This window comes from Pipra filicauda, unplaced genomic scaffold (assembly GCF_003945595.2).
Source record: "Pipra filicauda isolate LSUMZ 115617 unplaced genomic scaffold, ASM394559v2 scaffold76_size2844353_pilon, whole genome shotgun sequence".
Taxonomy (NCBI): Eukaryota; Metazoa; Chordata; class Aves; order Passeriformes; family Pipridae; genus Pipra; species Pipra filicauda.
Genome location: NW_024104942.1, coordinates 1,840,405 through 1,867,909, shown reverse-complemented (window position 1 = coordinate 1,867,909; position 27,505 = coordinate 1,840,405). Strand labels below are relative to the sequence as shown.

Here is a 27,505-nt window from a genome sequence, read left to right as displayed (position 1 = left end):
TGCAATGGAAATGCAAACCACAGTAATCCTCAAAAAGTAATATTTGTAACAGGCAAATACAGAAGCTTCTTAATTTTTCATGATCACTAATATCCCGGTTTTTTTGTTTTGTTTTTCTGTATTCAGTCATTGTATATTGACTGTTTGTGACAAGGTTTTGAAAAGCACCTGATGATTTGGAGCTCTTTGATTTGCAGGTTTTCAGTTGAAGGATGTGACTTTCAGAAAGTGCAAAGCAAAATTTCCTTGTAGGCATCTCTGAAGTGTCTCAGTGTGAGTCCTGGCAAGCACTAAATTCCTCTTGGGAGTCTTGGCCTCTGTGTTAAAGTATTAGATAATATTATGGGAACAATAAGTAACAGTAAATGCCCCAAAGGGATTTCAAGTTTCTGCCAAGTATTGGTTAAGACAGCATTCATCTTAATGCCAATGCATTTCTCAAAGGTTTCAGTTTTGTTGCAAACTAAATCCTGAAAGTTTGTCAGTTTGAATTATATTGTTCACAAGGTAAAATGAAATATTCTGGCTTCCACACTTGTGTTGATTCAGATTATCTCACACTTATTTTAATCAGAGGTGGTGATACTGACTCAGTGATGATAGCGTATGTGATGTCACCATGTTCCCCTGCCAGTGAAAGGAAATCACCCCCTGGATGGAGGTGGCACAATTTGATCTCTAAGCATCATGTTGGATGCAGGAGGGGGAAAGAGCAGATGTTACTACTGTAACTGACTTAGATTCTGCCAGGATCCAAAGAGCCCCTTTAATCACCAGGTGGTTTGTCACTGAACTGCATCTTAATTTTTGTGTGTGGGCAGGATGAGATCTTTGCATATGCTGAATTTCACACAGTGCTTTCCATTTTCCTGGGTATCAAGACTTCTTCACTTTTTTTTTTTTTTTTTGAGTAATATATGGCATTTTTGTAGTAACTTCTTCCAATACAGTGGAAGCCTGGGTCATTATGATTTTTGTGCACAGGCAGCTGCTGAGAGGTCTTGTCTTAGCACCCAGATTTGACTTTAGCACCAACATTCACCAAACATAGTTTTGTGGGACTGAAACTTCTAAATCTGAGACTCTGAGTTTCTGGAATACAGGAATTTCTGAGCTAGCACTTCTAAAGTAATTACCATTATCAGAGAAATACCATTTTGCTGTCAGAATCTGCAACTTCAGTACCTTGGCTATAAGCAAGTTGTTTAAAAAAGATGTGTTCACAGTAGGAAACAAGGAGTTCTCACAGCAGCATGTCCTGTACGTGTTGCAGCAGCTCCTCATCCTGGCAGGGTAAGGTTTCCTCTTAGCTTTCAGCTGCACTCAGAATTGAGAATGTTAAGCACTGTGACAGAGGAAGGAGAAACTCCACACCTCACAGGACTTTTGAAAAACTTTTAGTCCTCAGCTAAACCTATAGGGATAACTCACATGCCTGAAGAATAGCATAACGCCGAGCTCTTTCAGAACTGTAGCCCTGTAAGTTGCTAAATGAATTGTAGTCTAAAGACAGAGTTAACTCTTTTTACAGCTAACTCTTTTTACATAAATAAGATTAACTGGAGTGAATTAAATAGTCTCTGGCAGCATCTGACTACTGAAGAATGGATAAACATGAGCCATGTTAACCTTGACGCCCTCTACTCCTGCAGCAGTAAAGTCAGGCTTCAGTATCAACTTGATGAAGTAGATTAATATAACATGTCCTTGTAAAACACTGTATTTAAATAAGATAGGAACCAATAACCTACATGAATTATGCCAAATTTTGTTATGACATGGCAATCACAATCAGCTAATTGTTCAAGAAATGAAATTAACTTTCCAAAGGCTGGGAATGCAGAACATACTGTATTTGCTCTTCTCTACATTATAAGCTATGGAAATAACTGGTCTAGCAGACTGCACTATTTGTGGTCACTCAGTGTGACTCTCTAACAGTCTGGCATTTCTTTAGGACCATATCCCTCTATGTGTCGGAAGCAATGCTGATTCTGAAAATAGGTGTTATACTTGTAATTCAAGATAGGAAGAAAAAAATGGCCAAACAATACAAATGCAAATTTGATATGTTCTCTATGCATAATATGAGACAAATTTCTCCATTCACATTTATCATGAGAAAAAGTGAGCACAATTGTTTTTTACCGTATGCCACTGTAAATGTGAGAGATATTTTCCAAAAACTGGGCAGAAATTCAAAGTTAGATGGTGGTCTCCCTTAACCACCTAGTCTTTGAAGTGGAGCTGGCCAGAAATTTTTGGAGCCTTTCAGAAGGAAGAGGATAGGGGTTTGTAATTTATTTTGTGTGTATGTTTTGTTGTGGGGGGCTTTAACCATCTTTTATTAGAAAATTGCTAATAAAAAAAGTTCTGGCAATTTTAAAAGGTGTAACCTTCTTGCTATTTTTTTCCTTTGTACAGATAAAATAATTTTAAAGTGTTTTCAAAAGTTTGAAACATTAAGATTCCTCCAACCAAACCTTTAAGCTAATCCAAGTCACTTCTGATATCACACATTTTTAAGGTAATAAACAAATATTAAAGATTCCAATCTGTGGTTTAGTTCAGAAAAAGGAAAATATTTTCAGAGGAGAGGAAAGCATTCTCACTCCCAGATTTACTTTGAAGTCTCTTCTCCCTATCTTGATTCAAATAAAATGCACTAGTGTAAGCAGAATTTAAAAAAACACTAAGAAGAGGAAAAGCAATAGCAAATCTTTAGCACATAAAGGCGCCCAAGTTTCTGTCAGCCCTTTCACCATTGAACCCAATAGGTCTCAAAGCACCCAGGTTGTTGCGGCTGAGGTTGGCAAAGCTGCTCCACTGTTAGCAAACAGATGGGTGGCATAAAATTCAACCATAGAAAAGGATATGAGCAATCATATCTCCTCCAGAAGGAAAGCAACTAGCCTTTTGAAGGGTTACAGTACTCTGTCAATTTAGGCTAATAAAGGAAAATTAAGAACTAGTTCTCCCCCTCAGCTGTTTTTATTGGAAATGCATGTTTCTTTCTAGATGAAATAACATTAATCTTGGAATAACAACCAGCTACACCAAAAGAGATGTACAACCAACCACAGTGTTCTGAAATTCACTGAAATGGGTTTAGCTCCAGTGACACCCCAGGCAGCAAGTTGGTTTGGTTCATTTTTTCATTTGGGAAGGTCATTGTTGCAAGGCGATTGTCATAGGATTATTTCATGGCGTTATACTTACTTTGGAATGACTGTTCTTTAAAAACAACTTTTCTGTAGCAATTTCTCATACAAGCTTCTTGTACAGTCTGGCTGTTTATGTGTATTGGATTGCTAACAAAGCAGAATTAATTCTGCATTCCTTTTTTTTTTTTAGTTAAAACACTTTTCTTTGTGCTGTGTGCTTGCAGAGTGCATATTCTAACTACTGCTTTTTTGACTAGAAGCAAATTTGTCTTGCTTCAGGTTTTTAATAGTGGCCTCAAAGCCTAATTAATTTACTTAAGGTCTGCCTCTCGATATCAGAATCTAATTATATTTTCTTAGGAAAATGTTGTAATTAAATAATTCAAATGTAATTAAGAAAGCAGATATTGAATGTCACCTAAATAAAAGAGGGTCCTGAAATTCTCACTTACACTATAATGATTGTTCAGAAACAGATGTAATGCTTTCATTATGTAATGATTGTTTCTTACAGTGAGCAGAGTTACACAAGACATAAGCTTCGTAACTGCAGCCTTTCATCCTGACTGTGAGTAAACAGGCAATGCATCATAGAATATGTAAATTTAGCTCAGACAAATAAACAATGGCAGTTAAAGTACTCATCTAACCCTAAAACATCCTTAAATTTCTGCAGTTGTGTGTATTTGGTGGAAAATGTATTGTAGATTATACATATCTTTATAATTCAAAACCAATAGCATCTACAAATTACACGGATAGTGATTCAGGAGAATGCAGAATAGCATCTTAATCTCCTCCTACACCTCGAAGCACCGTGCCTCTCTAGCAGAGAGATGGATTTTGATTGCCTGACAACTGTAACCATGTCCAGGTTCATCACAAAGGGAAGGAGAAGAGCTCTGGGAAGCCTTGATAAACACTGAGCTGATTAGCCTATAGGGCTGTTTCTAGCTGTCCTTAAAATTACATAGCAGGTGTTATCCAAAGACACAAAAGCTTAAAAGCTGCTGGTAATTTATCAGCTTCACGTGCTAGCCTTCCAAGAAATTACCATTGTCAGCCTCCTAATTTTTTATCCCATTCAGAAACTTCTATGCATTATACCCTATTTCTGAAAAGTCTTCAATAGCAAATGGGTTTTTTTCTCTTAAATACAAATCACTGAGCACATTGTACACACACATTTTTATATACATATAGTTGTAGCTTAACCTGCGCACCAAATTCTGCTTTCTACTGGGCAATGGAAGTGTTCTTCAAGTGCTTGACTGTGTAGCTCAAATGCACTGGCATCCACCACATCCAGCACAAACAGATATAAGTTGGCTCTGGTAGCATGAACAGAGATGCTGCAAGCACAGCAGAGATCTTTTCTGACTTGGCAAAGGAATTGCAGGTCAATAGGATGGACAGGTATGTGACAGAACTGCATTTTGGGAAGACACAGGAGCTGGTTTTCCCTGGGAACACAGTTCTGTTTCATATGGATTTCAATAAGGTGTTTATGTCCAGGCATAAATAGTCTGGTTGCATTGTGCTGTACCCTAAATGAGCTAGGCTGGATAACAGATACAGGGCATTTAGCTCATCTGGAATTTGGTGTTAACATAGCTGCACTGCTTATAATATTAAAGAAGCATTTAAACTCGGTAGTTAAAATAAACTAGTTAGTTCAGGACCTCTTCCTTGTGTCATTGCAAGCAATGCTTTCCTTAAGACCTTGGTGGGCCACAACTAAGTGGTAACCTGAACAAGAATGGACTTTGACATCTTAGTGCCTCATTTCTTCAGCTCCAAACAATCCATACAGTTGGAGGCAACCTCTCAGTAAATCAGCCTAATACTATGTCAAACATGCTCTTAAGTTTCGAAGTAGTATGAGCTGAAAACTTTCTATATCCTTGCAAGAGTACTAGATAAAAAACCTGGGATCTTAAGTATAAATCATTACGCAGCCATCACCTGAGGCCTTCTATGGTAAAACTCCTAACTTCACATTTTCTATAAACTTGAAGAGATAGAAGGATCTTCAGGTTCATAATATGATAGAGAATATATATTAAAAGATTATTATTTTTTATGTAAAACGTAACTACTTTTCTTAGGGATTAAAAATAGATTAATGTTTGTGGAAAGGATGGAGAGAGAGAGAGAGAGAGACAGACAGACAGACAGACAGACAGACAGACTAGAATGGCTCTTACTTGTATTCTGTGGCCCAACAGACAGCACCAGGTCTGACTGTAATAAAGCCCCAATTACCCAACTCTAGGGGAGGATAGCTGGCATTTCCCTCTGCCCGATGATTTAATTGGGCCTGTCAGCCAGGGATAATTGGTTTCTGGTTGACTGAAAAAAGTGACAGTGACATCAGCTCTCTGCTACCCTCCATTACTGGAATTCTTGTTGTCTCATAACAGGGCCTCAGCACACAGGGTGCTCCGGCAGCTTTACAGGTCTCTCGTTGCGCAGTGCAATGGAAACGCAGCAATGTAAGACAGAGAAACCCTTTCAAGCTCTTTACCCTCTACATTTCCATAGTACCTTTTGGGGAACCAGTATTGTATATGTATAGGAAAGTCTGGTTTTGCTTGTTTTACTGAAAATTTGATAATATTGTTACTGTCATGGTGGTTTAAGGCTATAAACAAGGTAGGATTTATTGGGAGAGACAATAGGGAGTACCTTTTCCTAAGCAGCTGATATGGCTGGAAAAATAAAGATGATTTGGGACACATGAAGCCTTCTCAAGGTCGTGTGCCCAAAGCTGGGGCACTGTTTTTATTTCCAACAGTGACATAAACCATCTGAACTAATAAAAGATATTACATTTCTCCCTAATTCTTGCCTTGCTTAAAGAAAAACACCTCTAGATGCTAGTGGTGTATTATTGCAAAAGGTTTAATGTACTCTGTCGAAAGGATCGCTCAAAACAACAACAAAAAAATGTGCTAAGTCCTTGTTTATTCTTTACACAGCTTCAGGCAGGGAGTACAGCTTTAATTTACAATAATTTTGTTACACTGCTTAAGACTTACATCAGTAGAGGGCAGACAGATATTTCCTCCAATGTTATTCTCTTTTGTTCAGCTTTCCTCTCCCTCCTTTCCCCTGGACTGCCAAGCACTAGTGGATTGTGTGGAGCAGGCACGGATGGCAGGAAAGTACATGGGCAATTTCTCTCTACCCAAGGATTTCCCCAGTGGATATATTGTTTAAAGTGTGAAAGCAATGCAGTGCACCTATGAATCTACTTGTAGAGCTAGCCTAGTACTGAGTTCACACTTAACAGACTTAGCACATCTGCAGTATTGTGACAGCACTACGTGTCTTGTTCCTAGCCCCCGCTAATTTCACCTCAGGGCTGCACTGGATTAGCATCCCAGGAGGAAATTTGCTCTGTGGAGTCTGTGACCATACAGCTCTCTGCAACTTCCACACTGCATTAATCCCCCAGAAAGAGATGGGAATGGCCAAGATCATTGTTATTCAACCCATGTCTGCCTACAGAATGCTTCAGAGAACAAAACCCAAGCAGAGGCACAGTGTCCACCCTTCCTTGCACTAAACTTCCCAGGTGGAGTGAGGCAGGCTGATACAGTTAGAGTGGATCTGACCTCCTTCTCTCCACATTTCACTTGCTGCACTTTAGAGAGAGAGACAACGGGAGAAGCCTGATCAACATGACTCACATGTCAAACATCCATAATAGTACAACCAGCCTCCAGCTGATTAGTGCCCCAGAGAGTCCTGAATTGAGAGACCTGGGTGGTCTTTTCATGGCCTATGTGAAAGAATTTCTTGGCAATGGTTCCAGCAATGGACTTTATTCAGCACTGTTGGCTAGAAAACTTGTTGGAGTCTCTAGACAGTCTTATAACCCTTTCACTTCACAGCCTAATTTGAAACATTTGTGTGTATGTGGTGATTGGCAGTAAAATACAGAAAAATCTCAGACTGGAGGAAGTATAGGCTTTGTGGGTTCCTCCCTAGGTCCCACCCATCACTGACACATCTGGGATACAAAAAGGAAGAATGACAGAATGGGTCATGTTTCAGCAGTGTGAACCCATGGCAAATTAGCTACAAAATTCCTAGAGAGACATTTGCCTTAGCAAAAATGTCGTGGCCAAAGTAAAGGTGGCTGGAAGAGGATGTGATTGTTTGTGCTACTAGATTTACAACTGGATACTTACAGTGATCATCTGTTAAAGGATATATTGGGAATAAATGGAAATTACTCAGTCATATCTTAAAACCTGCATGGTATTTTTATGTAATTTTATTTCTGTTTGGTTGACAGCTAAGTGCTTAACTTCAGAGTTGATTTCCTATCTGTCTTTTGATTAAAATATCTGTCATTTCTAGTTTCACTATATCTCAGGATTGAAGATTTTGAGCTGTAGAACAAGTATTTCAAGATGAAACTGTCTCCTCCAACACCAAACTCTCTTGCACAAAGCTACTTCTTAATTTCCAACAATTCAAGACTATTTATTGGATAAATATGTTGTTTTCCTGGACAAATCTATGCAGCTGCATTTGCAAATTCTGTACAGTCTCACAGAGGTGAGCAAGTGCTTATTCTTTGATTGATGCTGTCTCTAGTTAACATAAAAGTCAGCTTTTTAATTTATGTGGGATATTCTATTAACTGGCAAGAAAATTTAGTAATAAGCATAGGAACAAAAAGGATTAATATAGTTGCATTTTGCCTGTACCACTTTAACTGTAAAAGACTTAATGCTGAAAGAACCATAATGACCTGAGGGTTCAAGGACATTTTGTTTCCAGAGTGTAATTATTGCAGCAATGCCAGGCATGGTAATGGATCACTTAGCACTGTATGACTTTTCTTTGAACTAAGTCCTTCATGTATCATAAAACAGCGAAAGAAAAAAAGTGTTACCTAGGCTTGTGCTAAGTCAAAATGCCTGCTGAACTTGTACAATTTGGCAAGTAGACATAGGTGCTTTGTAGACTGCCAAGAAACCACAATGGTCTCAACACGGAGTAAATAATATCAGCAACAAATAAAGGAAAAGAATCGGGTTGTTATCTAAAGAAAAAAAAAAACAAACAAACCAAAATCAAGCAAAACCTCCTCCCCGTGCCCCCCAACAACACAGAAGAAACTAAGCAAGTCTCAGGGCTATTCCATGGAACACTTTCCTAGCTTGGTTACTCTTGCTGGCAAAATAGTTCTCATCAAGGCTGCATTTTGCTTATGCACTTCATTCATGAAAACTGATGAAGCACATAGTTTTATACATTCCAAATGATGCTATTTGCTATGGAAACTGTAAGACCCAGGAAGCCAATACCCACTAATGATGTCTTTATGAGCCTGCTATTCAGATTAAAGTGAAATGTAAAGCTCAGCTTAAAATTTACAATGCCTTGCTCTCAGAACTTGATTTTTCCATGCAAAATCAAAATGGAGAAACTTATTAAATAGAGAAACATTGTTAGGTTTATGTACAGTTTAACTAGGACTCTACAGAAATTACAGTTGGGTAAGCACAGGCATATATTTGTCTTCAGTGCAAGAAAACCATAGTAATATTGATTGTTCTATTTATATTGATGCCGTTGTTTCACTTAAGAATAATAACTAAATGAAAGAACTGATGCTACTTAAAATATTATTTGAAATAGTTTAATATTAAAATATATTGTATTTGTAATATACTATTACAAATTAAAAAACCTCTGAAGTGAAATAATTGTAGACTTTAATGAAAATGCGGTGTTGCAAGTGCAGGCAGCACAGCAACACTCAGGACATGAAAAATGCTTTGAGACTTTTCAGTATTTTTATGGAAAAATGCAAAACCTGCAAGTCACGCTGTGTTTGTTATGCTAGGTGACAACCACTATCAATTTACAGGTCATAAATACAGAGTACATGCAGTGGAATAAAGTTTAATCCTTCTTTAAAGCTGTCAGGAAAATAAACCCATTTTCGGTGTCACGTTGTCACTAGCAATTGGTTATCTCAGGAAGGATGGAGATAGAACAGAAGGCTGAGTGCGTTCTATATGCTGATGAACTGCACCCTGAGTAGATCTCCCCAAGCCAGGGGCACTCCTGGGGCTGCTCTTTTTGCCACCCAGGAAGCACGAAAACAGGGAATTTCACAAGAACTTCTGTGAAGTGCTTTAAAACTCTCAAGGAGAAGACAAATTCAAAGCAGTAATATTGAATATTTTCTCGGTCATGGAAAGCAAAGATCAGAATTTTTGGATTGTCCCACTGATCCAGTGTGCTGCTCATTTCCTATGTGTATTAAATTGTTATGTTTGTGGTGCTAAACAGTTTCAATAAATGATCTTAGCGCATTATTTGAAAAATCTGCAAACACTACATTTATTTCTCTTACTCTGTTCTGGATTCTGGTTGTTAGCAAGGGGTGTAAAAGCACAGCTACTGTGCAGAAATAAATGTCTTGTGAGTGTTTAGGTTTGTAATGGCATGTTTTGGTTTTGCACACAGTGAAGTCCTTTTCTCTTTCCACTTTCATAACTCAGAATCCTAGTTCTGTGCTCAAAAATTACATGAGAAACATGCACTAAAACAAGTGATAAAAAGTATTTCTTTCTAAGCTTGTATTACAGTAGACAATTGACTTGTATGTTAAATTTATGAGCTACGGGAAGCACGACAACTGGGAACTTGGCAAGTCCTTGTGCTTCAAAACACTCAAGCAGAAAGCAAATTCAAAGCAGTGCTGTGGAGCAGTACTCGGCCATCCCGAGTCACCAGCGCTGGCGGCTGTTTGAGCGAGCGCTGCTGGCTTCTACACGCTATTTTTACCCGCCGGGCCGCACCTCGGCGCGGGGCCTTGTGCTCTCTGCCCTGCGCTCTCTGCCCTGCGCTCTCTGCCCTGCGCCCGCTGCCCGTCCCGCCGCCCGGCCCTGCCGCTGAGGCGGCCGCGGCCCCGCCCGCGCAGCCGCGCTGCAGTTCCCGCTCCGGGGCTCGGAAGCGCCGCCGTGACCCGCTGACGCGGGCGGCGGGGCCCGGAAGCGGCGGGCGCGGTGCGGGACCGGGGGCAGCGGCGTTGGGCGGTCGAGCGGCCCCGGGGGGAGCCCGGAGCCCGCAGGTGCGTGAGGAGAGGCCGCGGGGCAGCGCCGGGGGGGGACGGGACGGGGGGGCGGGCGCGGCCATTTTCAGCGCCGCGGGCGCGGCGCGCCCTCTGCGCCCCCGCGGTCGGTGCTGCCCGTCCCCTCGGGCCGGCCCTGCCCTGGGCGCGGGGACAAAGGCGGCGGCCCCGGGCCGGGAGCGCGGCCGCGGGGGACACTCGGCGGGGACAGAGGGCCCCGCCGCTCCGCAGGCGCCGGGCGGGTCCGGGCCGGCCCGAGGAGCAGCTGGGGCGGCTTTGCCCTGTCGGGGTTAAGAGGAAAGCGAGTGCGCCTCGGTGTAATAATAACAACAGTGCACGCCCGCCCCGGAGCGTTGCAGGGGCTAAATGCGTCTGGGAGCCGAGCGAAGCCAGCCCCAGCCGCCGCCTTAGAGCTAATAATAGGCAGTGTCGGCTCGCTGGCTGCGAGTAGGTTATGCCGTGGTCTGGGACGCAAAGAGAATACATCTTAGTGATTTAACAAAAGCCTAATTTATGCAGGATAGATAAAACTAAGACTGAAATACAGAAAGCATTAATAAGGAAGTAACGCTTGAGTGCTAATTTTTATCATGATTCTTTTGCAGAGTATGAAATTACTGTTGCATGTTTTCTTAAGGTGCGGAGCAGAACCAAGTCTTCACGAGAATTCTTTGGTGATCACCTATGAAGCTCCTGATCTTGAAGCTGCACTTTTGCAATGAAGAAAAGGAGACGGCTCGCTGCAAGTCTAAACGAAAAAGTTCATCTTGGCCATGAGAAAGATACTTCAGAGCAGATTCTTGTAGTGGACTGTGCGCAAGAAATTGTCTCAAAGTCTGCAGAAATAGCTCCTGCAGATCAGATTGAATCTTCCCAAGAACTTTCACCATCGCCAGAGCAAAGGAAGCTCCTGAGTTCATTGCAGTATAACAAAAATCTACTGAAATACTTAAATGATGATAGACAGAAACATCCATCATTTTGTGATTTACTCATAATTGTAGAAGGAAAAGAATTTAGCGCTCACAAAGTTGTTGTGGCTGTTGGGAGTAGTTATTTTCATGCTTGTTTGAGCAAAAATCCAAGCACTGATGTCGTCACGTTAGATCATGTAACTCATTCTGTGTTTCAGCATTTGCTTGAGTTTCTCTACACCTCTGAGTTTTTTGTGTATAAAAATGAAATTCCATTAGTGCTGGAAGCAGCAAAATTTTTAGATATCATAGACGCAGTGAAGTTACTAAATAACGAAAGTGTTTCCAGTGTACAGACTGACGTGGTAACTGATGCACCTACACCAGTAGAAACACTCAGTGAACTGACAGGTAAACTATTAAATAGCCATCAGTGCACTTTTTGTGGTCGAAGTTTCTGTTATAAGAAGTCCTTAGAAAACCATTTGGCTAAAGCCCACCGATCCCTTTCACTGGAAAGAAAACATGGGTTAAAAATGGTTGAGAAGGCCAACTTTTCCAATAGACGCTCTATGAGAAGCCGTAAATGTCCAGCTAAATTTGATATCAGTGACAATGAAAGTGCTGATGCCTCTGACAGCAATTTGGAAAAAGTCAGTTCTGACAAGGAGACATCTGAGAGAAGTGAATTTGAAGACAGTGAAAGTGAGTGCAATGTGGATGAAGAGGGACAGGAAGAGGAAATGTCAGCTGAAGATTCGGAATTTGAAGAACAAAGTGAAAAGGAACAGAATGATACTGAAGAGGGTTCTGAGGCAGTTGATTCAGTGGGGAATATTCCTGAAGGCTTAGCTCCAGTCATCATTCAGAGCAGTAGCAAAAAACTACTGCAGTGTCCCAAGTGTGACAAAAAGTTTGATCGAATAGGTAAGAGCAAGTTAGGTTGATCTCGTTCCTGTTTACCATATGGTGGTGCTGTTTGTGTGGGAAATAAACCGAGCTTTTTCTTGGTCCTAGAAAATGAAGATCAGAATTTCTGAATTGTCCCACTGATCCAGTGTGCTGCTGATCTTGTTGTTGTTTGTGGTGCTAAACAGTTTCAATAAATTATTTGAGTGCATTATTTGAAAAATATGCAAACACTATATTTATTTCTCTTACTCTGCTCTGGATTCTGGTTGTTAGCAAGGAGTGTAAAAGCACAGCTACTGTGCAGAAGTAAATGGCTTGTGAGTGTTTAGTTTTGAAATGGCATGTTTTGGTTTTGCACACAGTGGAAGTCCTTTTCTCTGCACTTTCATAACTCAGAATCCTAGTTCTGTGGTCAAAAATTACATGAGAAACATGCACTAAAACAAGTGATAAAAAGTATTTCTTTCTAAGCTTGTATTACAGTAGACAATTAACTTGTATGTTACATTTATGAGCTACAGAAGCTCATAAATTTATAGTAATATGCTAAAGAATACATGGATGTTCTGCAGAGATAAAAATAAAATCTAGTACAAAGCAGAGAGCCTACTGCTTGACTTGAGGTAGGTGGATCTGCAGTGTAGGACAGAATTCTGTCCTCAGGAAAAAAACAGCAAACAGAAGAGGGAATACAAATGGTGTGAAAGAAATGAGAGAGTAGTATTTTTTTTTTATGGTAGTATGTTGGGTCCCAAATACAGGTAATGTGCAAGGGTGTGTATCATTCATTCAGTATTTTGCTATTTGAAAGTACCTTAGAAGTACCAGCTTGTTACAGGGCTGTTCCCCATTCTGCAAAGGTACTTCACCATCAGTGTAGTGGAAGAATAGTAGTATAACTTCCAGTACTTCAGAACAAACTGTGCTGTGGGGTTGAACAAGAGTGACTCGTAACCCTCACACAGATTTAACACTGCGGTGGAAGTGTATGGAAGAACCTTGGATCAAATACAGTTTTCCTACTGGTGAAAACCAGTAGGAATCTTTAGATGCCTGTGGAGGATACTTAGAGCTTGACTGCATTTGAGAGAGAGATTATTGAACAAACCCCAAACGTGTATATGGTAGGTGATACCTGTTACAGTTCACGCTCACAGATTTTTTTTGTTATTGTACAGGCAAATACGAGAGCCATACACGTGTGCACACGGGGGAGAAGCCTTTTGAATGTGATATATGTCACCAGCGCTACTCAACCAAGTCCAACCTGACAGTGCACAGGAAGAAACACTCCAGTGATACCGACTTTCATAAGAAGGAACACAAATGTCCCTACTGCAATAAGCTGCATGCAAGCAAAAAGACTTTAGCAAAGCACGTGAGGAGGCAAGTATGAGCAGATGTGTCTGACATTTCATTTTAAAAGTGCAGATAAATGTATGTACGCACACAGTATATTCTGCATTGTTTTTATAAGCATTTTTTTCAAATATGTGTCTTTTCAGAGAGCATGGGGATTAGCGGTATCACCTAACCTGCCCTAAGTTTTTGTGAGAGTTCTGCTATAGGTTTTTTATTATAAATTTTAGAATCTTTCAGATTAGTTAGCACAGTCAGAACACATCAGTCTTAATAATTGCCTATACTGCTTTTAATTTGGAGGCAGAATAAAATATCTTCTTTGGTTTTAAATGTGAATGCTTTACTGTTGATTGATAATAGGGGGCTAAACCGTTTCCATGCAGATTCTTTTAGGTGAATAATTCGTTTATGAGAGGCCTAATTTGAAGGTATTATTTACATACTGTTTTTTTATTTCTGTCTTTATAAATATACATAAGGCATTATAAGTGAAACTGTCTTGTCAAGAGTCATATGAGATTCTACAGGAGTCCATAGTAAACACTGCACTAGAATTGCTTCAATGTCAGTATTCTGTTCTCCAGGTGTGGTAATAAACTGTCATGATATATGAAGTTTAGAAATAGATATTTAGTATTTGTGTGATCTTCATCTTGGAAAGCTACCTTCAGCTTCTGTCTTTTTCCTAGGTTTCATCCAGAGAATGTACAAGAATTTCTTTCTATCAAGAAGACAAAGAGTGAAGGTTGGAAATGTGATGTAAGTAATCTTCAGTACTTTTGTTGGTTTCATCTAGGGTCTGTGTTTTGTGAACTTAAGTGAAAATGTGATATGTGTTTCTGTGAAATCTCAGAAGGCTTTGCAAGTGATGATATGAATTTCTTCTCTGTGCTGATTTAAGGACTGGGCTTTATCTGCATATACAGCCTCTGGTCAGGTAGATAAATTTGAATTCTAAAATAGTTAGAGGCAGTATTTTTTAATGTGATCAGTTATTACTGTTATTCAGATATATCAGATTATTCTGATATATCAGTTATTCAGATATATCAGATATATCATATATGCAGTTTTCAGATATAATCAGTTTGATTAGACTTGAGTGTTATGAATACTTTTAAAACAGAGTAGTTTCTCTCCTGTTAATTATGTGCATCAAGCACTGACTATAAAGGATACTGTTCTAGGAAGGCTCTGTCAGTAGTGAGGAAAATATGAAACACTTTCTCATTTGGCTACATATGCATGTCAACAGAGTTGTAAATTTGTACTAAATTTATGTCTAGTTGTAAAATCATAGAATACTGCACTTGATTTTCCCCTGGAGAGGTTTATATGTGTGAAACTACATCTAGTCTAAAAAGGAGTTTGTAGAATTTCCATTCTCTATATGTATGCTGCCAAGGAATGTTTTAAAGTTTCAAATGTGGGTTTTGTTGTTTGGGGGTTTTTTTAAGGGAATTGATTTACTTTTTGTTTTTCAGTGCAGCTGTTTTGTTTATGCAAGCTGCTGTGTGCCGCTGTATGTCTGTAGTATTAGATGCCCTAATGTAATTACTTACTTTGCTTTGTTTGGGAACTTGCACTTACAAACATATAGTGGGAGGTTGGGAGATACCAACTGTAGGAATTTGTAGCGTTCAGTCTCTTGATGGTGGGACTGTGGTTGGAGGTATTGCATGGTTGACCAACTTTCAGATGAAGTTGTATTGTGCAAACATGTTACAGATTGTGTTTGTTACTAGATGAGAAACATTGTAATAGCGGGAATCAATCATGTGACATTTTTTATGTTCCTTCTGGGAAAGAATGCTTCCCAAATGAGTGATTTGATAAACTCCACTTCATGGTTTGTGGGTTTATTTTTTTTCCTGACAGTTGTAAGTAGAAATTAAAAAAATGAGCTGCTGCTCTTGTAGAGCTCATGTCCTTTGAAAATGCACTTGAATTAAAAGCAGGGTTAGAATTTTAGCTTTGATAGCAGTTGGAGATTGAACAGAACCCTTGGGTGCAGTACTGTGACTTTGTTTTCAGGTTGTGTGGTATGTTCTGAGAGCTGAGGTGCCACAGGTGTAAGCTGCAGGATTCATTCAGGTTGTTGGTTTATGCTGTCGTCCGTATGTGAACACCAGGATTTGATGACCATACTTTAATCCTTGAGGAATATGAGCAAATTAACAGAAACAATAGAGTATTAATAGTAAAGAAAAGTAAGAAGGCTGTTATACTTTCTCCAGGTATGGGATTTTCTTACACCTATACTTTACATTAATGAGTTTTAAACAAATAAAGCTGTTGCTTTTGATTTCCTTATTCAGGTGTCCTCTGAGAAAGTGATTGCAGGATTTAATGGATGGGACTTGGGTAGTACTAAATTCAGCTCTTATAAACAATGTCAAGAGTTTCACAGTGGAATTAGTGAGTGCTGTGTTGATTTATGTTGAAGTGTAGGACCCTGATGATAAATTGTAATACCTGGTTTAAATGCCTAAATTTGAGCTGTGGCTTCAAATCTGTAATTGTTTTGCATACTTACTTCAATCACTACTAATAATTCTTGTACATTTGGGTTTTGGTTAATCTGAAAACAGTACTGAGAAGCTCACATAATTTTAGCCCTGTGGAGGTTCTGTAGTTCTAAAATATAATTTGAGTTATACTTCTTTGTTGGTATTGGCATTTTCTCTTTAATACCTGCTATCAGAGAATTTCCCAGAGGAAATAAAGGAACAGGTATGGTTCTAGTTCTACAGTAGCTTATACTACAGCAATTTTTACCACAGTCCAACTGAGCCATTTCAGCATCCAAAACCAAGTCACAGCTATTTACCTTTTTTTTTCATTGGGTTATTTTCTACTGAGCTGTATTGAAACACCCTAGGAAAAGAGTCTGTTAAGTCCTGGAATCAGTAGAAAGAAGGAGGGGAGAGGAGCATGTAAGTGCATACAGGAGTTGGCAGTAGTTTTATTTAGGCTGCCATAGATCTGCATCCTAATTTATATAGTACAGTCCACTATGGGTTGTGTAGAACACAGATTGCTCCAGATGTTCACTGCAAGGCTTTACAAGTAAGAGTTTGAAGAATACATATTTAATCTTTCATTGGTGCAGAGAGCAGATGAAATCAACTGCTAAGAGTTTATGAATGGTAAAAAAATCTGGTGTGTTATCATTTTAGATTTGTAAGAAATCTTTCACTCGAAGACCTCATTTAGAAGAGCATATGATCCTTCACTCTCAGGATAAACCCTTCAAGTGTACCTATTGTGAAGAGCATTTTAAATCCCGGTTCGCAAGACTGAAACATCAAGAAAAATTCCATCTCGGTATAGAAACCTCCTTCTGACATGTAAACAATAGATTTAAAGTAAAACCTTCCCCCACTATTGTATGTTCTGATCAGTCTGATTTCCATCCCACCTCCCTTTCCAGTTCTCTCTTCCAGTTTTGTGGCAGAGTTGTTTGGGGGTTTTTTTGTTGATTGGGTTTTACTTTTCTGTTCAGCGGTCTTTCTGAATCATTCTGTTGTACCTAAAAAAGTCAAAATTTTGAGGAGGAAGAAGACTTAAGGTTACTTTGGGTTTAAAACTGTTTTTTTCTTAGCTATGGAGTCAGATTCTTTCTGAAGTTTTCAAAAGACCTTCTCCTTTCCTCCTGAAGTATTCTGAAGACTTTTTTATTACTAAGAATTATTTCTGCTGGGTAGGAACTAGATTGCTGATAGTAATAGGAATTTGTTTTTTCAAGCAATCTAAGTGGGCTTAATTACTTTTGACTATTAATTCTAAATTTTTGCTTTACAGTAATGAAATTTGTCAAAATACCAGGTATTAGAAATAACTTGTCTGAGCAGAAAGTGCACAAAGCCTAATTAAAGTATGCTGACTGTACTAAACTTGAATAATTTGTTAGACGAAATTTTTGTTTGTAAAGTTTTCAGGGTTTTCACAAGTAACCAGACTGTGCATCTTATTTAGTTTAGCTGGCAGTTAATACTGCTATGTGTGTCTGTCTACTTCTAGGGCCTTTTCCCTGTGACATTTGTGGCCGACAGTTTAATGATACAGGAAATCTGAAACGCCATATAGAATGTACTCATGGGGGAAAGAGGAAATGGACATGTTTCATCTGTGGAAAATCTGTCAGGGAACGGTAAGGAGTTGAGTGACTACTTGAACTTCAGCAGAATGGAGAAATATTTAGCATACTTTGATTTTGAATATGTTTTAGCTTTGAGTTTTTGACATAAATGGGACCATTTCGGAGGGATAGTGTGTTAAAAGGTGGTGTCAGAGCCAAAAGTAGCATGTGATTTTCTGATCACCTCTAAAATTAAGGGTGACAACTGTAGGTAAATAGTTATGAGGTACAATTATATTAAGAAAATCTTACCTCTCGTTCACTTCACTTAAAATTCCTGTGTTGTGCAAAAACATCTCGCATTTTTTTGGGAAGGATGTGAGAGGGACATTGCCTAAAATTAAATTTGACTGTCTAAATTTTACTGTTAAACAGAACAACTTTGAAAGAACATCTGAGAATTCACAGTGGAGAGAAGCCTCATCTTTGCAGTATTTGTGGGCAGAGTTTTCGTCATGGAAGCTCTTACAGGTACAGAGTTTTATTAAACAAACTGTGAAGCTGTTTTGCTTATTTGCTGATATGTATGCATTCATGTTATCAATAAAATTTTTTGTACTGTATGTGTTCTGGTGCATTTGAACTCAGAGCATTAGTAAACATTGATATATTGAAATATTGAAATATTGAAATATTGAAAATATATTCATAATCTGTAAGAAGTAATTTAATTTTTAATACATTACTGGCTTAAACACAGACAGTCTCCTACAAATCTTGTGTCAAACTTGAGTTTCTTGCACAGCTTAAACTTTTACATCTTTGTTATTCAAAGAGAAAGTAAGCAGAGGACTAAAATATTCTGCTAAATTAATGACACATCTGAGAGTTCAGCTCTGTTCTGTCTTGCTTTTTAAGAGCAGTTTAAGTGTACCTCATCTGAAAGTTATTTCCTGATACTTATGTGAAGCTTTTTCTGGCATTTTGCACTGCATTAGCAGTACAGATTATGTTAACAAAATTGCATTTTTTTGGTTGTGTTTATGACTATAAATATGCAGACTTCATTTAAGAGTCCACCATGATGACAAGAGATATGAATGTGAAGAATGTGGGAAAACATTTATTCGGCATGACCATCTGACAAAACACAAAAAAATTCATTCAGGTAGGTGTTTTCTTTGAAAATTATCTTCAAAATTACTATTTTGAAATAAAACCAAATAAAAATTAATTATGGATTTTGTCTTCAGTACTTGCATTGGTTTAGGCCTTATGAAGGTTCTTCTCACTGTTTTTAAGGACAACTAAGTAGGGTTAATCTTACGTGTTTTCAAGGTTTAAAAGCCAAGTATTTCCTCCATGTTAACATAGAAAGCCGAGGGACAGTCAAAAACATGTAACAGTGAATTGCTTTAAAAATAATAAATAAAAAAGCAATAGTGAAAAAGGAGGATTTTTTGATGAGTTCAGATTTCTTTTTTTTAATAGCAATCATGTGAAACATTGTTACCACAATATAGAAGAAGCTGTCACAGTCTCTGTCAAAGTTTGTACGCTGATCACTTTAATGTAAGAACATCAAAGAGGTGTTTCTAAGTCTCTGTTATGGGACAGAGGGAAGGAAGGAAGACTGAGGAAATCAGCCCTGAGAACAGTCAGATGGGGATGATCAGGAGAAAGAAAAAAAAAAAAATCTGTTGCACTGAGAGTAGAAAGGTTATCAAATGTATAGGAAGAGCAAAGATTCATCAGTGACTTTTTCAGAACAGGATCCAGAGGGAGTATGGCCTTCTGGGAGGCAAAATACTATGAGGCAGCATGAAAATATGAAAGTGATCAGAGTCTAAACTTCCCAAGCCTTTTTTTTTTGAAGGACAGCTTCTATTTTGGTATTTGAAATTGTGTCTGCTATCAAATAAAGAAATCTTTGAAAACTCCAAGTACCAAAAAAAAAAAAAAAATCCTCTTTTCTGCTCTATTTGCTTTTCCCCCTCTAGAAAGTTACATTCTTTGACTGTCCACACTCCTTCTACTTACATGAGAAGAAATATTCTGCCACTTTGTAGAAGATCTCAAGATGACTCAAAAGAATCAGGATACTTTTAAACAGCAGCATAAAAGGAAAAGGTAACTATGTAAATCAGGATAATTAAAAAGATATATACTGTGGTGTAATTTTAAGTTCCAAAAATTAGTAGCTGAAAATCATTGGTATGTTTCAATAAGCTTCTCTTTTAAAACAGCTGAATTATTGAAGTTATCGCATTTCAGGTCATAATGAAGGGAGTGCATTCCTAGTCATTCACTTGTACCTCTCATGTAGTGGCTTCTTGGGGAAGTGTCTCTTGACTTGAACATGAATTTCTTTTTAGGAATGACAAATGGTCATATATGATATGTATTAGTCATATATAACAAGTGGTAAAAATCCTTACCCTGGTAGAACCAACATACTTCCTGAATTTTGTTTTATGATGACAGAAATCCTTCTCCAGGTAAGCTATGGAAGAGCTTGATTGGTTGAACTTTGGGAACATAAATCTTTTGTATATTTTATAATTCTTAGACATTCAATGAATTCCAAAAGATTAAACCAAAAGTTATTGAATTTTGCCCTTGTAGGTGAAAAAGCACATCAGTGTGAGGAATGTGGAAAATGTTTTGGCCGTAGAGATCACCTTACCGTTCATTATAAAAGTGTTCATCTAGGAGAAAAAGTTTGGCAGAAGTAAGTGTGGGTTTTTTACAACTGCATAAATACTTCTCTACTGTAAGTGATTTTGTTGAAGTGTTTGAGCAGAATTCTAGTAGTCTGTGTGTTTGTCATGCCTGTTACCTTAGTTGTGGTAGAGATATCATTATTACAGTTTGAAGTGGATATTGGAAAATTACCTTCACAATTTAAGCAAGATATTTTCTTTGTAGCATAATTAACTAAATAAAAGTATTAAAAAGGATCAAGTTTTTATCTGTCAATTATCTGTCTCAGTGTTGTTCTGAATTGATGGTTTGCTGTAATATTGTCACTGCAGCCTAGTTAAAACTGAATTATTAGTCATCGTGTAAGCACTGTGAGAATTATGCTACACTTAAGGTATTTTAGAAGCTGGCAGCAGATTAGTGGCTCTGAAAGTAGGTAAAAATTTTGAAACCTGAGTTGTGACTGTAAATTGAAAATGAAGTAGGGTTTTAAAGTTCTTGAGCTCTCAATATAAGCCTTTCAGAGATTTGAAATAAACAGACCTAGCTATTTTTCAAATTATGTGTTTTAACTGTTAGTATTCATTAGTGTTGTGGAGAAGCCATTGTAGATGTATCTGTATAAAAGTATAACACATTGTCTGTTTGTTCTCTTCTTTTTTTTCCTCAGTAGGCAGTAGCCTACCTAGAAATTCTACCATTCCTAGAACCTTATTTATGGCCTAATCCTACCAAAGTAGAAGCTTCTTGTGGATGTTGAGCAAAAATGGTACTTAAGGGTATTTTTGGAGTCAGAAAAAAAATTCTAGTGGCTTTCGCTATTTAAATACTGAAGTGCCATCCTAGAGAATAAGATTGAATTTTAAAAGATATCTAATTGACCTTATTGGTATGTAGATGCCAAGAAATAGAAACATAAGTGAGGAAATTTTGAAACTTTGATATTTAGCTATTTTGCAGTTAAAGATTTCAGAAAGGACTGTGCACAAGCTTTATTGTTAGGTGGTTACAAAAAAAAGCATCTAACATGAAATGTCTTTTCTTCTTTAAAGATATAAAGCAACATTTCACCAGTGTGAAGTCTGTAAGAAAGTTTTTAAAGGGAAATCAAGTTTGGAAATGCATTTTAGGACACATTCAGGTAAAAATAAAACAAACTCCAACTAAACCACAAAACACGTAGGAATGTATTTTTATGCATCAGTGTTGATTCAGTTATTTAATTCATTGTGGTTGTTGAGCATTCAGGGCAAGAGTAGGAGGAAGCACCAAGACTTTATTCATTCTCTTATGTTGGTCATTCCTGAATTCTACTCTCTGAATGTATCAGCTGAAATACTGATAATCCTCACCACAGATTTGTAGTACACTCTCTACACCTTCTCCTTTATTTTACTGGTGTGTGTTCTTGCACAATTTACCCAGATCTTCTAAATGTTTCTGTGGTCCAGAGATTACTACATTTCAAGTGGTAATCTAAACAAGGATTTGAAATCCCTTTGGAAAGGGTTGTGTCCTTTCTGTTTGACTTTGTTTTTCCTGCCTTATGTTTAGGAAAATCATTGTCCTTTTGAAATATATAGAAATACAAACTGAGATCATTTAATACCAGTATCATAACAGTTTAAAGACTGTTCTTTTTATTTTTGTTTATATTCTAACACAAATCCAAAGTATTGAGACAACTGTATGTAAGGAGAAGAGTATGTCAATGTAACTTGTAAACAAACTTCTGATGGCTCCCTTGATTCCAAAACTGATGCTAAACATACACTCTTTGTTTTCAGTAAAATTGTTTTATACTAGGTCTCTATACCATAATCCATATAGGTATTTGCATATTTATGTGTGATTTGGTGTTATTCAGAATGACTAATTTTTACTTCTCTGTCTTTTCAGGTGAGAAACCCTACAAATGTCAAATCTGTAATCAGTCTTTTAGAATTAAGAAGACATTAACGAAACACATGGTTATTCATTCAGATGCTCGACCTTTTAATTGCCAACACTGCAATGCAACATTTAAACGAAAAGACAAGCTGAAATATCATATTGATCATGTTCATGGATCAAAGGCTGCAGAAGAGGCATTGGCATCTTCTCCAGAGGAAAAGCTGGTCTCCTTACCAGTGCAGTACACCTCTGATGACAAAGTGTACCAAACTGAGGCTAAACAATTTGTGGAGCAGTCCAAAGCATATCAATCTGAAGCCAAAACTTTGCTACCGAATGTATCCACGGAAGTGTGTGTGCCTGTGACTCTGGTACCAGTTCCGATGTCTGACCCACAAGCAGACCTGGTGCAGCACCCTGCTCAGTCACACAGCATCCTGCCTCCACAGCCTGAGCAGGCAGAGTATCAACGAGCCACGGATCTGGCATTTCTAGAGAAATACACTCTTACTCCACAACCTGCAAATATTGTTCATCCTGTAAGGCCTGAGCAAATGTTGGATCCCAGAGACCAGTCATATCTTGGAACTTTACTGGGGCTAGATACAACTCCTACTGTACAGAATATTTCAAACAATGAACATTCGTGATCAGACCATAACATTCCACCTAATTTACTAGGTCATTAGCCACCAGAAGGCTGATATGGCAATGAAGATTTATATTTTATATTTTATTTGGACTCATAAGTCTTCTGCATAGTTTTGGAGAAACAATTTGTTTACATAATATTTGAACATTTAGGCACATTTTAATGCATACTGAAAGAGTGTTTCTTGTGATTTTAAGAGTTTTTAAGAATCTTATAGATGGTCTTTTAAAAATAATGCTCTTAAATATCTTTTAAGGAGAGTGGCTGAAAAATGTCATTACATATCTGGCTATTAATTTAAAAAAATTGCCTTTCTGCATCTCACTTTAAGTTAATGTTTTAAGTGTAATAGAAAGCATTCTGAAAGAATAAGGACTATATCAAATTCATTAAAATTTGTAAGGGCAGACAGGGCTATAAAACAGAAACTTTGAATTATGTTTCACACAGAAATTAATATATAACTTTACTTGAACCCTCAGGCATTTTTGGAGGGTTTTAAAGTCACGTGGACTCTGAAGCCTAGCCAGTGAACACAGGCACTAGGTTCTTCTGAAAAGGGATTCTGTGATATTTTATGAAGACACTAAACAGGGTGTTTGATGACCCCCTGAGTACAGTTAGGCTACCTAAATTTGGCCTCTTAGTTCTTCCTTGATCTCTAATATTGAATAATGTGGGAAGATCTAGACAATGGTATTGTCTAATTTTCTGCACTTAGTTCTATATAATTTTATATGCATTTTTTCTTGCTTTTTCAATCTTGTTTGTCTTATAAAGTGTACCCCACACTCTGACTTTGAAAGAAAAGGAAGTATTTGCAAGGTCATTTTAATCTATGAACAGTCATGAAGGGTTGACATGGTTCATCCTTGTTAGAGCATAAGTCATACCAGAGTCCCACATTAACATGCCCATTTTCAGGTTATCTGATAGAGGAGAAATTTAAAGACTGTTCCAAAACAGTACTCAATTTCTATTTAAGAAAAAACAATTAATCAGTAATTATAAATATCTTGTGAGTTGCTAATTAAATTGTTTTGTTTCTCACTTTCTTGTACTGTGTTTATAAAACCAAAGTCAAACTCTTGAGAGTATTTTATATCTAATTATTTTTAGCTTTTTATTTACTAAACATAAGGGTTTTTTTCCAAAAGAACCGTTTTGAACTACAAGTTTGGTGTTACCATGAAATCTAGTATAATTTAACCTCATCAAGCTTTCTATTTTAAGCCTTCTTTAAAAATAATTGTTCTGCGTTTTTTTGGTGAATATGATGCCAAAGAAAGTATCTGAAGTAATTTCATAATTACTCGCAAGAATTACATCGGATTCTCATTAAGATGAGAATTAAGATTCAAATTTCCCCCCAGCTTTCCCTAGTCATAAATTATTATCTCAAATAACCTTTAAAATGGGAAACTGGACTTATATGTATAATTGTAACTGTTAAATTTATTCAATGACCTGAACATAAGTGAGCTGTGGGGAAGAGCTCTCTTGTCATCACAGTTCTACAAACTCTCAAGTGGTGTGGATCATTTTCAATCATATTCAGATACTTTGGTGTTAAATTCTGTTAATCCTCATCTACTTCAGAATGGAGCAGTTTGCAGGAGAGGGGCCAGAACTGCCTGAATGTTCATATTTTGAAGCTTGTACCCTAATGGATTCTTAACCTAAACACACCAAAGATTTCTGTTAGCTGTTAAATAGTGGCAGAGTTATAGAATTGTAAGTGTTATCAATATTTAAATAGGACTTAGCCAAAGAAGCACAATAGAAGTCCTAAACTTTAAAAGTTTAGTTTCTAAAACAGGACTACATATGTTTAACTGTTCTGTCTTTGTATCTCTAAAGCAAAATTTAGAGCTGTGCTCTGGGAATGTTCAGACTGACATGCTGTAAATATATCTGGTAAGAAGCTGACGACTAGCAAATACACAGCAATAACAAGGCCATTGAATGCCACCTTCTGAAAGGACGCTATCAAGTACTACCCTTCCTGCTTTCTAACTCCACCTTCATCTTCTTTCAAAATAAAACTGTTTCTGTCGTCTTTACACTCCATGGCTTGAAAATGGCTGTTTTATGTGAAGTTTTCAAGTCGACGTGTGTGTATCGTATTCATATTATCGCATGTGCACATGGAACATGGTTTCTAATGCATTTGTAATTGTACTGTTAAAAATAACCCAACATCAATGCTGTTAGTGCAGTGCTCAGACTAAAAAGTCTAACTCTTTGTTATTTCTTGTCTTTTCTGTCCTACAGTAGAAAAAAGTATTGTAGGATTTTGACAAAACAGTGGCTTAAGAATAGTCGGTAACTGATTGTTTCTTTTAAAGTCCAGTCTGTTTGGAAGGCACTCCAGGAAAATCTGAAAATGGAAATTGGGTCGTGTTTACTTGATAATGTCCTTTTAAAAATTCTTTCATATTTGTGCCTTTTATATATATTCTGAATAATGGCTTTTTCTCTAGTTCAGTTGTTTATTCAGAAAACATTAAGGTCAATAACTTCCAAAGGGCTTCATGTTCTTGGGTGCCCAACAAGAACCGGACTATAAAAGGACTCGTTTTTCAGAAAAACGAGCGCTCTCCTTGTTTGGGTGACCAGAATTACTAGTCATTCCTGGAAAAAATGACCTACTAGTTCTTTGGTGTTCTTTTGTTTGCGGCTAACCCTAGTAGTTAGTGTTTTTACCTGCTGGTCAGGCTGGATCATTGCCAGTTGACAGTGAAAGAAAATAGGAAAGCTTATGTGTTAGATACATAGTTTTTATTTTTATTTAATATCATGAGCTATAATTCTTATGGCTTTACATCTATTTAAAATTCATATATAAGCAAAGTAAATTTTCATGGACTGGTACTTCATTTGGTAGGTGGAAGTATCTTGTTTCAGCTTGATGGAGGATAGTTCTTAAGAGGACTGAGTTGAAGAGCAGAGATCTGCACCTTGCAGCTGCCTGGGTCAAAACTCCTTAATGTCTGACACCTCCATTTTAATATGTCTGTGTACTCATGGGAGAATGCATGTCCTGTTGATCTGGAGGATGCATTTACAACAAAGGCTATGTTTTATCTGGCAGTTATTGGCTCAGTTGAGCATTTATTGCCAAAGAAGGAAGAAGGAGGTGTCTCTTAAAAATATTTCTAAAGGATGATTAGTGGCACATTGCAAAAAGTTGGTCTTTACCACATGCTGATCTTTGGAAAGAAGAGTGAGTCCATGTTGGTACTCCAAACTGTGTGTGGTTCTGAGAACTTGTTGCACTCATTCTGTTTAAACATTGAATTCTGTATTTTTTGCTATACAAATTTCTGGGTTACTGCCTTTAATTCTTTTAGTGAATTTTATGTTCAGTTTATTTATTTGAGCACTGACACTTTTCTTACAAAGGTATGTCTCTCATGGATTCTTTTCACGCTGAACATCAGTCATTGTAATGGTGATGATATATCTTCTGTAAGGCTGTGGTTTCCTTAAAACTATAGTGCTACTTTAGTCTGGACTATAATTTGGGTAGTTGTTTTTAAAGATGGGTTGTGCCAGACCATAATGACAAAAGATTTATTTGGTATCATCAAAGAGCTAAGCTCCTTTCCCTAGTAATGAATGTCAAAGAGTATCCAGAACTGAAGAATGCTTCCAAGGAGTCGCCTCACAATGTGCTTGATTGAACATGAAATGTGTTATGGACTGCTAAGGAATAAATGAAATAAGTAACCCTCAAGTTTTTAAATTTAAAATAATTCCTGTGTAGGAGTTCATGAATGTAGAATTATGAATGAATTCTGAGAAGGCTGTTGTAGATGAATATGGTTTTTTTTCCTGAGAATATAAAAGATGTGAAATATTGAACATAACATGCCTACCTGATGCAGAGTGTGTTCCCCATATGCCTGAAGCTAAAGGGAAATAGAGTGCATTTATCTGTAGGTCCTTGTGACTGCTGTCACGTGGGATCTTTCTCTACAATACGGTCTCAGTGATTTGGTTGTTTCATCGTGTGCATTGAAGAATGTCACTGGCAGAACGTAATGCGGGGCAGTCATTTTGCTTAAGCCCATATACGGTCTTTTTCATGGTTCATAAGAAATGTTTTGGTTTAAAATTATTTGATGGATTAAAGGTAAAAATGGCAAAATTTTTTTGAACCCCCATAACCATTTTGATCATGTTTAAATGTTGGTCCTTTTATATGAAAGAATAAGGTGAAAAGAACTCAATATTTTGTCACTGGTATATGAGATAATGTGTTTTAAATGTGATCTGTACAGGTTGGTATTTTAGATGGGAGTCTTTAAAGTTGTCTTTTTAGGGGAAATCCTTTGCTGTAAGGTAAAGCTAGGAAGTGTACTGTAAATGTAGAAGTACTCAGTCCTATGTGTAATTTTGTTTGCTATGGAAAAGTAAAGTTCTTTTGTCTTAACATTGTGTGCTTCACAGGATTTACTGCAGGGCTGCTTGCGATAAGTTTTGATTTTTGCCCACCCTTTTTCTCTTTTTAAACCGCATGGAAACACAGTACTCTGTATGCCTCTCAATTTTAAAGCTCATGAAAGAGAAACAGACGAGGCGATGTTTTGATCAAATTTGTGCGTCTCATTCTGCTTTTGATTTTAAAATATTTTGTAAATTAAATTTATTTAGGAAAAAAAAGCCGACAACTTGATTTGCTTGATTTATTAGGGTTTGTTTGTTTGTTTTTAA

The 27,505-nt window shown here is 37.5% G+C and overlaps 1 protein-coding gene across 4 annotated transcripts in view; it reads left to right on the top strand.

The window, feature by feature from the left end:
• ZBTB41 (zinc finger and BTB domain containing 41) overlaps positions 1-27,462 on the top strand; it is a 52,949-nt gene extending 25,487 nt beyond the window's left edge. Inside the window, exons 1-11 of one of the 4 annotated variants that reach the window (XM_027713265.2) lie at positions 7,478-7,736; positions 10,907-12,110; positions 13,274-13,481; positions 14,147-14,216; positions 16,637-16,784; positions 17,481-17,610; positions 17,974-18,069; positions 18,600-18,706; positions 20,164-20,269; positions 21,294-21,382; positions 22,141-27,462. In XM_027713265.2, coding sequence (XP_027569066.1) covers positions 10,988-12,110; positions 13,274-13,481; positions 14,147-14,216; positions 16,637-16,784; positions 17,481-17,610; positions 17,974-18,069; positions 18,600-18,706; positions 20,164-20,269; positions 21,294-21,382; positions 22,141-22,784 — 2,721 coding nt within the window. In that variant the 5' untranslated portion in view covers positions 7,478-7,736; positions 10,907-10,987 and the 3' untranslated portion in view covers positions 22,785-27,462. Of the gene's footprint in view, positions 1-7,477; positions 7,737-10,194; positions 10,270-10,874; positions 12,111-13,273; positions 13,482-14,146; positions 14,217-16,636; positions 16,785-17,480; positions 17,611-17,973; positions 18,070-18,599; positions 18,707-20,163; positions 20,270-21,293; positions 21,383-22,140 lie in introns of those variants that run through there. The other 3 variants (XM_027713268.2, XM_027713264.2, XM_039389777.1) reach the window with 3 other exon arrangements.
• Positions 27,463-27,505: the final 43 nt, after the last annotated feature.